At 41.7% G+C, this 12,677-nt stretch overlaps 2 protein-coding genes across 3 annotated transcripts; both read left to right on the top strand.

The window, feature by feature from the left end:
• The first annotated feature begins 928 nt into the window (after positions 1-928).
• On the top strand, positions 929-4,637 carry LOC129146471 (uncharacterized). The gene is made up of 2 exons (XM_054698908.1): positions 929-1,171; positions 4,542-4,637. Exons 1-2 carry the CDS (start codon positions 1,133-1,135, stop codon positions 4,635-4,637), a joined length of 135 nt encoding a protein of 44 aa, XP_054554883.1. The 5' UTR covers positions 929-1,132.
• A 345-nt stretch (positions 4,638-4,982) lies between these two features.
• PTP4A1 (protein tyrosine phosphatase 4A1) lies at positions 4,983-9,936 on the top strand. 2 transcript variants are annotated; one of them, XM_037519921.2, is made up of 5 exons: positions 4,983-5,087; positions 6,252-6,344; positions 6,672-6,802; positions 7,955-8,029; positions 8,505-9,936. In XM_037519921.2, the coding sequence occupies exons 1-5, from the start codon at positions 4,983-4,985 to the stop codon at positions 8,698-8,700; spliced, it is 600 nt and encodes a 199-aa protein (XP_037375818.1). In that variant the 3' UTR covers positions 8,701-9,936. The 2 variants fall into 2 exon arrangements, with proteins under 2 accessions (XP_037375818.1, XP_037375815.1); XM_037519918.2 differs by having other exon boundaries at positions 8,501-8,636.
• The last annotated feature ends 2,741 nt before the right edge of the window (positions 9,937-12,677 follow it).

Consider the following 12,677-nt stretch of genomic DNA (forward strand, 5'->3'; position numbering starts at 1 on the left):
CGCAAAGCATTGCATGGGTCCTTGACAAAACTGAAGATTTTTAATTTTTAAAAACTGCTTCCTTTAAGCAGTGCCTAACCTTTAATTATCTGTGACAACACGTCAAGTGAGCAGCAGTACAAAGGATGCATGTGATTTCGAAATGCCACAAATGGAGCCAAGTGCAGTTGCCCGCGTCTGTAGTATGGAGGCGTGACCAGAAATGACTGTAGGGAGCACGGGGCTTTATCTGCATCACCAGACACCACCCCATCTTCTATAGGTTAAATTTGTGAAGATAACTTTCTCCCCGCTTGGAAGTGCCCCCGGCGACAAGAATTCGCCTGGTCCAAGCTAAGGCCCTGGCGTTCAAGGTGTTGAGTCACCGGGGAGAGCGGTCCTGCGACACAAATATTACTTGATGACGGAGATGGCAGGGATGCAGGTGCCAAGGTAAACCTCTGGCGACGACGACTCTGGTCATGACTTAAGGCGGGAGCAAGCGGGGTCGGAACTACGCCACGGCTCCTGCCCTAAAGGGATTGTATTTTAAGTTGGAGGCAAACTTCAAGTCTGCACTTGTGACACGGGTGCACGCCGGCGTGGTCTTAACCACCAGCACAAGGGCCGGCCGCAGGATCCCCTCTCGTCGCTAGAAGGGCCTCTTCCCCCGGCTCCACGCGGTACCCCACCCCGGGCTTCTCCCCCCTCCACCTCGGAGTCCTCCCCCGGCCCCTTCCCTCCCCCGCCCGCGAGACGCCCGGACTGGAGCACAGCGCCATTCATCAACCGGTTCACACCGGCGGCGACCGCCGCGCGGTGACGTCCGCAAGAGGCGGGCCTCCGCCCCCGCTCCCCGGCGTTCGGCCGGGAGCCCCGGGCCGCGATTGGTGGCCGGGGCGTCGCACGTCGCGCGGACTATAAAAGGCCGGGCTTGTGACGCAAAGGCGCCTCGGCGCGCGCATTGGCTCCCTCGACTGCGGGCCGGCTCGGCGACGCGCTCTCCTCGGAGCCGCTCACTGCATGGTAGAGTCTGGTGCCCCCGCTGCCGCCTGCAACGCCGCCGCCGCCCCGCGACGACCGCCGCCGCCCCCTGCCCTGCAGCCGCCGCCACTGCCGCCGCCTGTGTCGCCGCCGCCTCGGGACCGGCTGTATGATTAGGCCACAATCTTCAATGAGTAAACATATTCCTGTGAGTATCCGTCGTGCCGCCGCCGCCCCCGGGGCCGGGGACCCGCGGCCGGCCCCGCGTCCCCGCCTTTGTTCGGGTCCCGGCGTCCGCCCCCCGCCGCCCGGCCTGCGGTGCCGGCGCGTCGGGCGCCGGCGGGATCCGGGCCGCGGCGGGGTGGCCGGCCGGCGGCAGCCGGCGGCGGGGCCGCGGGCGCCGGGGCCGCGGGCTGCGGGGCGGCGGTTGGCCGGAGGCGCCGGCTTCCTGGTCCCCGCCGAGCCCGGGGCGGCGGGGGCGGTTTGGGCCACCGGGGCGGGCCGGGCGGGGCGGCACAAAAGCCGCTTTGTGACCGCCGCCTCCGCCCTTGGCCCTCGGGTCCGGCGCGCCCGGTGCGGGCCCGGCGGGCCCCGTGGCGTCCCGAGGCCCCTTTGTTTGGCCAAAAGAGAGCGGCCCGCCCGGAGCGGGAGACGTGGCCCGGGGTGGGGCGAGGGCGCGCGTGTCACTGCGGAGCCGGATACGGGGAGGGCGCGCCGGCGGCGGCGGGGTCGCCAGCGGACCCGGGCCGGCGTGGGCTAGGCGGGCGGCCCCGCAGGGCTGGTAACGGTCTCGGCCGCGGCTCCCGGGGCTCGGGCGCCGGCGCGGGACGGGAGCCTGCCGCAGCCATCCCTGCGCTCCGCGGCCGGGACCGGCGCCTCAGACAAAATGGCCTCGGCGCTCGCGCCTGACTGAAGGCGCGGCGTGAACCCGTGATTGCGGCGCGGACTGGGGCGCCGCGGGCGGGCCCCGTGGGTGCGCGATCCGTGCGGCGGCCATTGGGGGCTTGCCGAGCGCCGCAGCCCTGCCGGGCCCTGAGCTTTGCTCTGCTAGGTGAGGAGATCGGCTCCCTGCCCCGCCCTGTTCCCTCGGTCTTCACCTGGTAATTCGAGCTGTTCCGGATTTAATGCCCCACTTCGGGCTGAGGAGAACGGGAACAAGTCGAGTCATGTCCTTCCTTCGGGGCTAGTCGTTCGGGAGCGGGCCTGGGTCTCGGGCACCTTGGAAACGGCCGGGGCTGCTGTTGCGCTGAGGGTGTCCCCGGCTGGGCACCGCCGGGCACTTTCGCTGCCAATCCCGAGGTGGCCCGGGATGGCGCCTGGGAATCCGGGACTGTGGAGAAAGAACAGTTCCTGAAATCCTTGGTGTAAGGAGTTGTTGCTTCCTTGTCGGCTGGTGGCAACAGTAGCCGGCGAGAGCCAGGATTCTGAGGTTTATCTGGTGTCGGTAGAAGCCGCTACCATTCCCAGAGTATTAAGTTGCTGTTTGCACTGGAGTTACAGCCGTCTACCTGCGGGAGCCAGATGCAGAGGCAATGCTTCCGGTTAAGTCTTTTTACATGAATTTTGTTTGCTGGCAGTAAATCACAGTTGAAACCCAGAAGTCTAGCTCACTCGCAAGTGTTAGCAGTATTTTATACATGGCTTTATTCTGGGATGCACGACCTAAAAGGTGTGGCATAAACTCCAGTGAACTGTTTGATAAAGTGGTTCCCGATACTGCCTTGACTTTACGACCTGACAAATTGACTCAAGCTTCTGCAAAGAATTTGCTCTTTTCTCCACCGTGTTATAGTATTGTGAGTATGTGCAACTGACTAGTGAGAGGTGGGAAAATACCTTGGTGTTTCTGAGCTGCCAATCATCAATAGTGTTCCCCCTCCCCCCCCATTGGAGGAAGGGCTAGCAGAAAGATACTAGTTACTAGTGGTCACTGCTGCTCTGTGGAAGTCCCCAGCCACTGGGTGGCTCCACTTAATAAAAATAAGTGGTTGACTAAGTGAATTATTTTTATATTGTTTCTTCTGCAGCTTCATGAAACTGCTTACAAGATATGGCCTAGACTCAGCTGTAAGAGAAATTTTGGCTGTTCAATATACATTGTTGAAATACTCTAACAAATCAGCTTTCGATTGAAAAAAAAGACAGTAGAACCTGTCAATTAAAAAGTAATGAAGTATAAGAGTCAGTGTCCTTAACAGTTTACATGTGATTTTCTTTAATTCTTTCTATGTCCTTGGGAAGGTACCAGAATACACTTTTTATTCTAAGGAAGACAGTTTAGGATTGAAAGTGAAAGTATCTTTTATTTAAATGATTTCCAGATTACTGCAAGCCTGCACTGCAAATAGAGTGTATGTTTGGTCACATGCATAGTCCTAATGTTAATTTGATCACTTTATTTTCTCAGCCCAGCTAGCAAGTAGATGAAATAACAATCTCTGAGGACTTTATGTGGACAAATTTTGAAATCATGAAAGTTTATCTTAAGGGATGACCTTTTAAAAAATTCCCCCTGAGGGCTAGTTCCTTTGTTTCCACAGGGAAAAAAAAAAATGGCCTGAGGTTTTTTCCTGTGATCTGCTGGAATTCCATATGATTATTCCTGAAAATTTAGCAAGGTTTTAGAAACTGTAGCTATCATGATTCTCTACTCAAAGGTGTAAAATTAAAATAGTTATGATTTGATTTTGTTTGGTTGTTTTCCCATAAAAATGAAATTAAGGTATTTTTTGTAACAACTGGCACTTAGTACCCTTGCTAATCTATTAATATTCCTTAGTCTTATCTGTATTCCCCACTACACAAGTTCTTTATAAATTACTAGCTAAAAGGAAACATTAACACAGATAATTTCTGTGTACATATTCTGAAAATTTGAATATTCATGTAATGTTTGATATTAAGACAAGGCTGGCTTAGTTTTTTACTGGGAACTTGGGGAGAATATAAGCATATTTACAGTGGTACTTTGCTTTTGACAATTAGATTTCACTTTTAAATTGAATAAGTGAAACTGGTTTTAAAATGTAAGAGTATTAAAATTATAAATGTCTTTATAGTTGTAAATGGAAATTTTTTTTAAGATTCATAAACATCCTTTCAGTACTTGACATACAAGTTGTTTAACTTCCAGAGACTCAAATAAGAAAAGTCTGTTAAATTGTTGAGGTCCAAATGAGAAGTGTGTGTGGAAGAAATTTGAAACCCTGGTTTCTTTTTTCTCGTAAGAATATATTAAGTCTATGTAAAAATAAAAATCAATATAGAAGGGTGTACAAGAGCTTGTAACGACGTGGAACAACCAGCCATTAAAAGAAAGAATATAGACGACTATAAGTGATTACCAAATGTAACCATATGATAATCTTTGTGTGACCCAAGTAATTTTGATTTAAAGTAATATGTTTGGATACTTATTTTATACTTTTTTAATTTAATCTGTTTGAGTCAGGTAAAAGTTGAGAAGATGGCTTGGGCTGAAATTTGAAAAGATACTCAAATACTTTGAAACATAACATGATCCTTTTGAATTAGAAAACAACTTTTTTTCTCTCTTTCTCTCTTTTTCTTTTAAACAGCAGTTCTGTGGTGTTCTTGGTCACACATTTATGGAGTTTCTGAAGGGCAGTGGAGATTACTGCCAGGCACAGCACGACCTCTATGCAGACAAGTGAACTGTAGAATTCATTACTACTCCACCAAGAAGCCCCCATAAGAGTGGTTAACCTGGACACAGAAGTGTTGAATTGAAATCTACAGAGCATTTTACAAGAGTTCTGACCTGGATGGGGTAAACCTCAGTGCACTTCCTTTCTATTGCCTCAGTATTACTGGATTGAAGAATTGCTGCTTCTTAGGAGGTTCATTTCATTTCCCATTACTTCCAACTTCATTACTCAAAGCACTGAGAATTTCAAGTGGAGTATATTGAAGTAGACTCAAGTTTCTTTGCATCATTTCTGTATTCAATTTTTTAAATTCTTTCATAACCCCATTGAGTGTTTTTTAACTAAATTAACATGGCTCGAATGAACCGCCCAGCTCCTGTGGAAGTCACATACAAGAACATGAGATTTCTTATTACTCACAACCCAACCAATGCAACCTTAAACAAATTTATAGAGGTAAGGTATGATTCTTTTTTTAAATGTCCTAAACTAATTGCAATTTAATGATGGTGCTTTTTATCTGACAAAATTAATGCTACTTTGGGAAATTTGAGTTGGTATGCCTATAATTCAAACTGATATAAATGAAATTTCACTGTCTTTAGGTTAGAGATACTGTTTTACACATTTTGAGAAGAACATGTACTTGAATTGGTTTGGATTTGTAAGTTAATGTCCAGTTCTTCATGACTCAGAGTGTGCTTAATTTAAATTTGCATGTGGACAATGTAACGGTATGGCTCTCACTTGTAAAAAATTTATAGGACAAAAGCTGCCACTTAAGAATTTTTCATGTATTTGCTTTAATACATTAAGTCTAAGTAAGTTGGTGTCTTCGAATCCACTTTTCACCTTTTAGTTCTGTTTCCTGGTGTTAGCTAAATAGCCAAAGTTCCTTGCCGCCTACCTCTTGACTACAAGGAAGGAATGTAGTGCTGAGTAATTCATTTGGATGAGTACACATTTTATTTCATACATACCTGCAGAAGTTCAGAAACAAATACTTTCCGGATAATAGGGGAATATTTTTTTTTTTAATTACCATCTATATTATTTAAATGCTAGGAGTTACGAGTATTGAATTCTGTGGTTTTAAATGTGGTTTAAATGGCATAGAACTTTTTACACTGTGTTTTGGGGATTTTCAAGTTTGTATATACTTGAATGACTTGAGTGTGTACTACAAATAAACATCTAAAGAATTAATTGAGTCAGATCACATTACATACAGTCATGAGTGATACTTTTGACTCTATCTACCTTTGCCCCGAATTGCCTCTAACCCTCTTTGTTAGTGCTTCATTTCTGTCTAATCAGTGTTAACATAACTGTAAATAACTTAATACATGTATGAAGGACCATTGTATGTTTTTAAAAAAAACTTCTGATTTATTAAGAATATATGTGCTGAACACTCCCTTTTCCTTTTGTGTTATTCTAGTATTGTCTATTAAAATTAGATTTTGCTTCCTCTTAAACATTGCATGTGTTATACCTTCCATTCCATGAGTTTCTGTTAACTAGAAAACAGCAATTAGGAAAGAAATCAGAATGGCAAATTGTGAGTAGTAGTATTTGCTTGTGTGAATACTTCATTGTCTTCTTATGTATTTTACCCAGGAACTTAAGAAGTATGGAGTTACCACAATAGTAAGAGTATGTGAAGCAACTTATGACACTACTCCTGTGGAGAAAGAAGGCATCCGTGTTCTTGTAAGTATTTAATAGTGACTATGGGTTTATGACACTGTACTACTAAGGTTTATTCAAAAAGCATGGACTTCAAAAAGCTTAGTATTTTAAGTTACTACAAAATTGTACAGTATCTTAATTTCCAAATAAAGATGAAAGCTAAGGAAAGGTTTGAAGTAATCAAAGACCTTTATAATTAAGATTCAGCATTTATTTGATTGATAGGTTTAATAAACCACATGTTTAAACATGTTCAAATGCTTTTGAAAACATTGGGGTATTAGAAACTTGAGATTATTAGTGTGGTTTTTATATGAAAAATCTAAGATATTTATTCTTTCGACTTAGGATTGGCCTTTTGATGATGGTGCACCACCATCCAACCAGATTGTTGATGACTGGTTAAGTCTTGTAAAAATTAAGTTTCGTGAAGAACCTGGTTGTTGTATTGCTGTTCATTGTGTTGCAGGCCTTGGGAGGTAAGAAAATTTTCCTGAATCCTTTTAAAATAATTGAATAATCCTTTAAAAATTATCCTTTAAAAATAATCATAGATCTAGAAAAACTTGATTTTTGACTTCAGTAAGACTCAGTTATCCTTTTGTGAATCAATTTGCTTTTGTAGGTTGTTGACTGAACTAAATTAAAAATGAAAATGTGGTGAATGTAGTAGGCTGGAATTAACAAGCTGTAACTGCAATTTACATTTGTCTCTGTGGGCAAGTGTCTAGATGTGTTAGATTTTATCAGTGGTATTGGAATCATTGTCCAACTTCTTTGGGGGAAAGAGCTCTTAAAGTGTTTCTTTTACATTGCATGAGTTATATTTTGATAGCATTGTTTATCCTGGAGATTCTGATTTAGTAGGAGCTCATTACCCAGTGGTGCCCAAATACACACTTGCTACATTCCTATGAATCCATAACCACCACTTTCACCCCCCCCTCCCCTAAAAAAAAGCCATATTGTGGCTTAAAAGTCAAATGAAAATCCATAGGGGAGAGGGTGGGTGGGTTTAGCTTGCAACCATGTCAGAGTCTCATTGACAATAAAGAAAGCAAACTTTTCACTGCTTGGAATCACTACTTGATTAATCCTCAAAATAAACCTCCAATAACACACTTGTCTTTTTTAAGATTTTATTTATTTTTGCATAGAACAACTCGGGTGCAGGCCAGAGGTGCGGGAGGTGAGATGATTCACCAGAGACGGAGTGGGAAGCAGAACAGGCAGATCTACTGAAATACACTGCTAAAGGGAGCAGTGGGCGAAACAGAAGAGGTCTGCTACGCCTTGTGGATTGTTAGCTCCCTGGCAAGGGATTGAATTCAGGCCATCTCTGTGGGTTTTCAAGGTGGTAGCGCTGAGACTTAACCTAGGCCACCAGGGAGGCCCTAGAATTATTTATAAATAGCCAAAGACATAGTTCATTTTGGGTCTAGATAAAAATCTTGGTCTGATATAAAAATAAGGAAAAGTTTGTAGATTAAAGATTAGCATAGAGTCAACATTTACTACCTTTAATATAGAAGTTTGGCAGGTGATAATACTTTTGGGTTGGGAATGTTTGGAGTGATGGGTTTCTTAGTCCTGTATTTTGAAAAGCTTTATCAAAATCCTTTCTTTATCAGAGCTCCAGTGCTTGTTGCCCTAGCATTAATTGAAGGTGGAATGAAATACGAAGATGCAGTACAGTTCATAAGACAGTAAGTATTTAATGAAATTTTCATTTTGTCCTTGAAAGTCAGTAAGTTTAAACACTTAATAGTTCATCTGACCATTAGTTAAGATAATAAATATACAATAAATAGGTTTCAAAGATAAGTAAGTTGACAACTCTCAAATTAAACCAGCCACCTTGTAGTCAACTTGCCTGTCACTAGGGACAATATCTTTCTGACTTCAATTACCATATTTTAATGTTGTCTTTTCTTGGACTTCACATAAATGGATTCTTAATGTTTAGTTATTATAACCACCACTTAAAGAAGTCTAGAAAATTAATTATTTACTACCATTTACACACATACCCTGTCTAGTTCTGTGTTGTGACATCAAATTAATCAAAAGATAAATTGCCACAAAAGAGGTGACAACTACCTGTGTAGCACAGTAAATGTTAATGCAGTGAGATTTTACTTTAATTACTACAGAAATTTGCCTTAATTCTCTTTCAGAAAGCGACGTGGAGCATTTAACAGCAAGCAACTTTTATATTTGGAGAAGTATCGCCCTAAAATGCGACTGCGTTTCAAAGACTCCAATGGTCATAGAAACAACTGTTGTGTCCAATAAAACTGGGGTGCCTGATGCCATTGCCTTGGAAATGGAACTTGAGACAGTACTTAATTTGTCGTACATATGGCTTGCTGAATAAGTCTAATGAAGCTTCCGTAGGAGCATTGAAAAGCAGTTTTACCAGGCCACAAAGTTGCAACCTCTATATTTGGGTTACAATCAACCTATTTGGACAGTTGACAAGATTCTTGCTGTTCACCATTTAAAATGTGCTTATCATTTGTACCAATTGATCTTTCCTGAAATCATGCAGTTTTGAGTTATGTCTTTAAATCTATTCCCATGCCAGAATCTTACCAATATATAAGAAAAATTTAGAAAGATTAGGTGCCAAAATACCCAGCACAATACTTGTATATTTTTAGTATCGTACAGAACTAAAATCCCAGGAACTATGAACACTCTGGACCTTATGTGGTTTACTCCTTCAGTCATTTCAAACAGAAAATAGGGCCTATATGGTTATTTGCCTGCTCACTTTATGTTTACATCTCCCACATTTGTGCCGGTAATACATCAGGTTTGCTCAACTCCCCCCCCCCCCTTTTTATTTTTAACCAAGTCTTACAGTGATTATTTAATGTCTTTCTATAAATCTCATTTTGTGCTGTTATGGAAAAACCTCCATTTTGAAAATTTACATTGTACAGAAGCACATGTCTTTAACTGTCTCCAGACAAAAAAGCCTTACAGTTAATTTTAATGTTTGCACTTTCGGGTGCAACTCTTAACAGGGAGGGCCTGAAAAAAGAATGGGAAGGGGCTATTAAGTATTTTTAGGAAAATGTTGCCTTTGTCTTGTGCAGAACATGTAGAATATGCTCTTTAATTTAGTAAATATTTTTTTAAACTGTAGAGATGCTTTGTTATTGTAGCTAAAATGATTCTTAATCATAAAATTTCTGAAATTCTTGTTATTTTTTTTTTTCATACTTACCTGAGGTTGTTTACCAACTTATTTCTGTTTTGGAGTGTGATTCCCCCCCCCCCCTTCCCAACCTCTCTTGCAAAAAAACAAAAAGTGGGTTTCTGCTAATGAATTGAGCAGACATCTAATATTTTATATGCCTTTTGAGCTGTGTAACTTAATATTTGGATACTTGATAATTTGTTTTATTATGTAATTGATAAAATGGTGATGTGTATTAATGTTAGTTCAACCATATATTTATACCGTCCGGGAATGTGTGGTTATAGTTCTGTGGGAGAAATAATTTGTCAGTGTTCACCAGCTTGTAAAAATCTAGTGCGAGAGCTTAAACATCTAAATAAATAATGAAATGCATTTACCATTGAGATTGCTTAAAGTTAATTTATTTTGTATAAGATGATGTGAATGAATTTGTGCTTCACATAAGTACCATTGAAGGTAAAGTATGTAGGTTTTTTTGTTTGTTTTTTTAACAAATGAAGGATTAAGTGAAGTTGGCATTTTAGTTTTTAGTAAGGTCCTTGTAGATGTTTTATTAAGGTCATGAGAGTGTTTAATGTTACAGTGCTTTCAATTATAAATTTACTTTGTAAAAGTTTAGGTAATTTTGAACCAATGTGCTGAGGTGAAACAATGTATATAATAGAGGAAGACCTTGACTTGAAATTTTTTTTTTTTAATAGAGGCATGTTTTATTTATTTGTTTGTTTTGTTTATACAAGCACTGGGTACAGTCAGAAGCGCGGGAGGGTGAAAGAATTCACCAGAGCCAGAGCAGGGAGCAGACCAGGCAGAAGGACCGAAGTGCACTGCTGAGGGGAGCAGAGGGCGGCAGGAGAGGTCTGCGCGCCATGTGGGACCCTCCTCCGGTGGCCGGGGAGCAGCCGGGGATCGAACCGGCGCCGCAGAGGCCGCGGGCAGCTTCGCAACCCAACACTCAGCCGCTGCGCCACCAGGGAGGCCCCCTTGACTTGAAATTTAGTTCCACTAATAGTGGTTTAGGGCAGTTTAATTCTTGACCCTCAATTTTTTCACTTGCAAATTAATTAAATACCTTTATAGGTTTTTAAATTAATTTGAACATAAGTGTTTGGCCCATAAGAACTTAATGTTTCTGTAACCTGACATTTCCTTTGCATAGCTCCTACTAATTTAAAAGGGACAGATAATGATTTTCTTTGCAGTAAAAGACTCAAAGTATGAATCGATGTCTTGTATTTAAAAAAATTTGCTTTTCTTTTATTTATGCCAGTTCAGTACTTTATATATTCCATTCTTAAAACTTAAGAGTATAGGGGACAAAAGTTAACAAGAGGGGCCTCTGGAGACCCTTGGTTTTCATTTTTAGTTTTTCGTTTTGTTTTTGAAGTAACAACGGTTTACAACATTGTGATTTAGAGATATAGGATCTCCTTCAGGTGGTGTTACCACACCATACCTTACCACCAAAATGCCCACATACCTCCATAATTGGCTCTTTTTTAAAATTGAAAATAGTTTATTCAAAGATAATTTTGTGTAACTGAATATGAAATAATTATTACCATACACCCCATAAAAATGTGTGTGGTGAGAGAAGGTACCATCATGAGGAATGAAAAATTCTTTGAGTTTGAAACTGTGTTTGCAGTGTTGAATTGTATACACAGTGCTAAGAATTATAGACCATATCTGTATAATATACAACTTGATAAGATTTGCTTTTCATCCAAATACTCAGTGACTTCAGATATGGGTAGGGGTATCTGTAACACTTGTAGAAATTAAGTTGAAAGTAAATAGAATTTTAGATAGAGTTAAGGTCTTGAATACCAGAGGCTACCAGATGGTATCCTAAAATATGGTGGTTTTGTATAACAAATCTTCCTCAGTAGACTGATGTGACTAGTTGAGAAGGCATGTCTAAGGAACCATAATGTTGCTGACATGTAAGTAATATGATGACTAAATTACAGACGATGCAATCTTGTTTTGTAAAGGAAAAGCTTGGAAATAAGTCTGTCTCATTTTGTAGCTCACTTCATTATTCCTACTTGTGTCCTCCTTTTCCTAGGACAGCTCATTTTATTCCCACAATGTCATACAATTCCATGCCTAAAAACATCCAGCCTAGGCATGGTATCATAGCTGGTTACATTCCCCTCTAGCTTGAGCACTTCAAAATTATGTCAGTCCCCAACTTGACTTCAGAATCTCAATCTGTTTTAAAATGCCATTCTGTTCATTTAACAAATCTTTTTGCTAGGCATTAATGACTGTCAACATTAAAGGTGGTAGCCCCAAATTTTGTTAACCAAGTACTGAGCCTTTTCCATAAGAGATTGCAAAATTGGGGTTTCCGTAATATATAAATTTATTTTAAAAGTTTATTTATTAAAAAAGTTTATTAAATGGGTTTGTTTTAAAAAGTATATCCACAGCAACACACACACACACACGCGCACACACACACACACACCCCACATAACTAATATCAAATATAAGAGGATAAAGTTCCTAAGTAACCAAAGTAAATCCATGAAATTTTGGCACTAAATTGAGTTTTAGAAATTAGGTATTGAAGTCTAATCTTTTTTTAGATATAACGTTAGCAGGCGATGGTAATTTGGTTTCCTGCCAGATTAGTGATAGTAAATATGAGGTGGAGTCCAGGGGGAAGAAGCACATGGGTAGTGATGATATATACTTGCCTGACATTGAGAGACTTGGATTAGAGAAACTAAATTTAAAAAGCACAGCCAAATAATTTGGGACATGCCAGTATAATAACAGCCGTAGGCTTACCTCAGTAGACCTTCAGGCTGGCTTTGTCTTACACACCACACAAAAACTAAAACGAGGGCCTCCCTGGTGGCGCAAGGTGTTAAGATGCAACCTATGAAGCTATTTGCAAACCACTGCAGCATGAGCCCCAGCCAGGCAGCTACCCACGTGGCGCCCGCACACCTCTCCTGACTTGCCCGCTACTCCCCTTAGTAGTGTATTTCAGTCAATTTGCCTACTCTGTCTCTGGTGAATCCTCACCCCCCATACCTCTGGCCTGTACCCCAGTTCTTTTATATATTCATAAATAAATCTTTAAAAGAAAAAACAACTATAATGATTACTCTTAGTCAACAAGATTA

This window comes from Talpa occidentalis, unplaced genomic scaffold (genome assembly GCF_014898055.3).
Source record: "Talpa occidentalis isolate TD23 unplaced genomic scaffold, MPIMG_talOcc4v2.1 talOcc4.2, whole genome shotgun sequence".
Taxonomy (NCBI): Eukaryota; Metazoa; Chordata; class Mammalia; order Eulipotyphla; family Talpidae; genus Talpa; species Talpa occidentalis.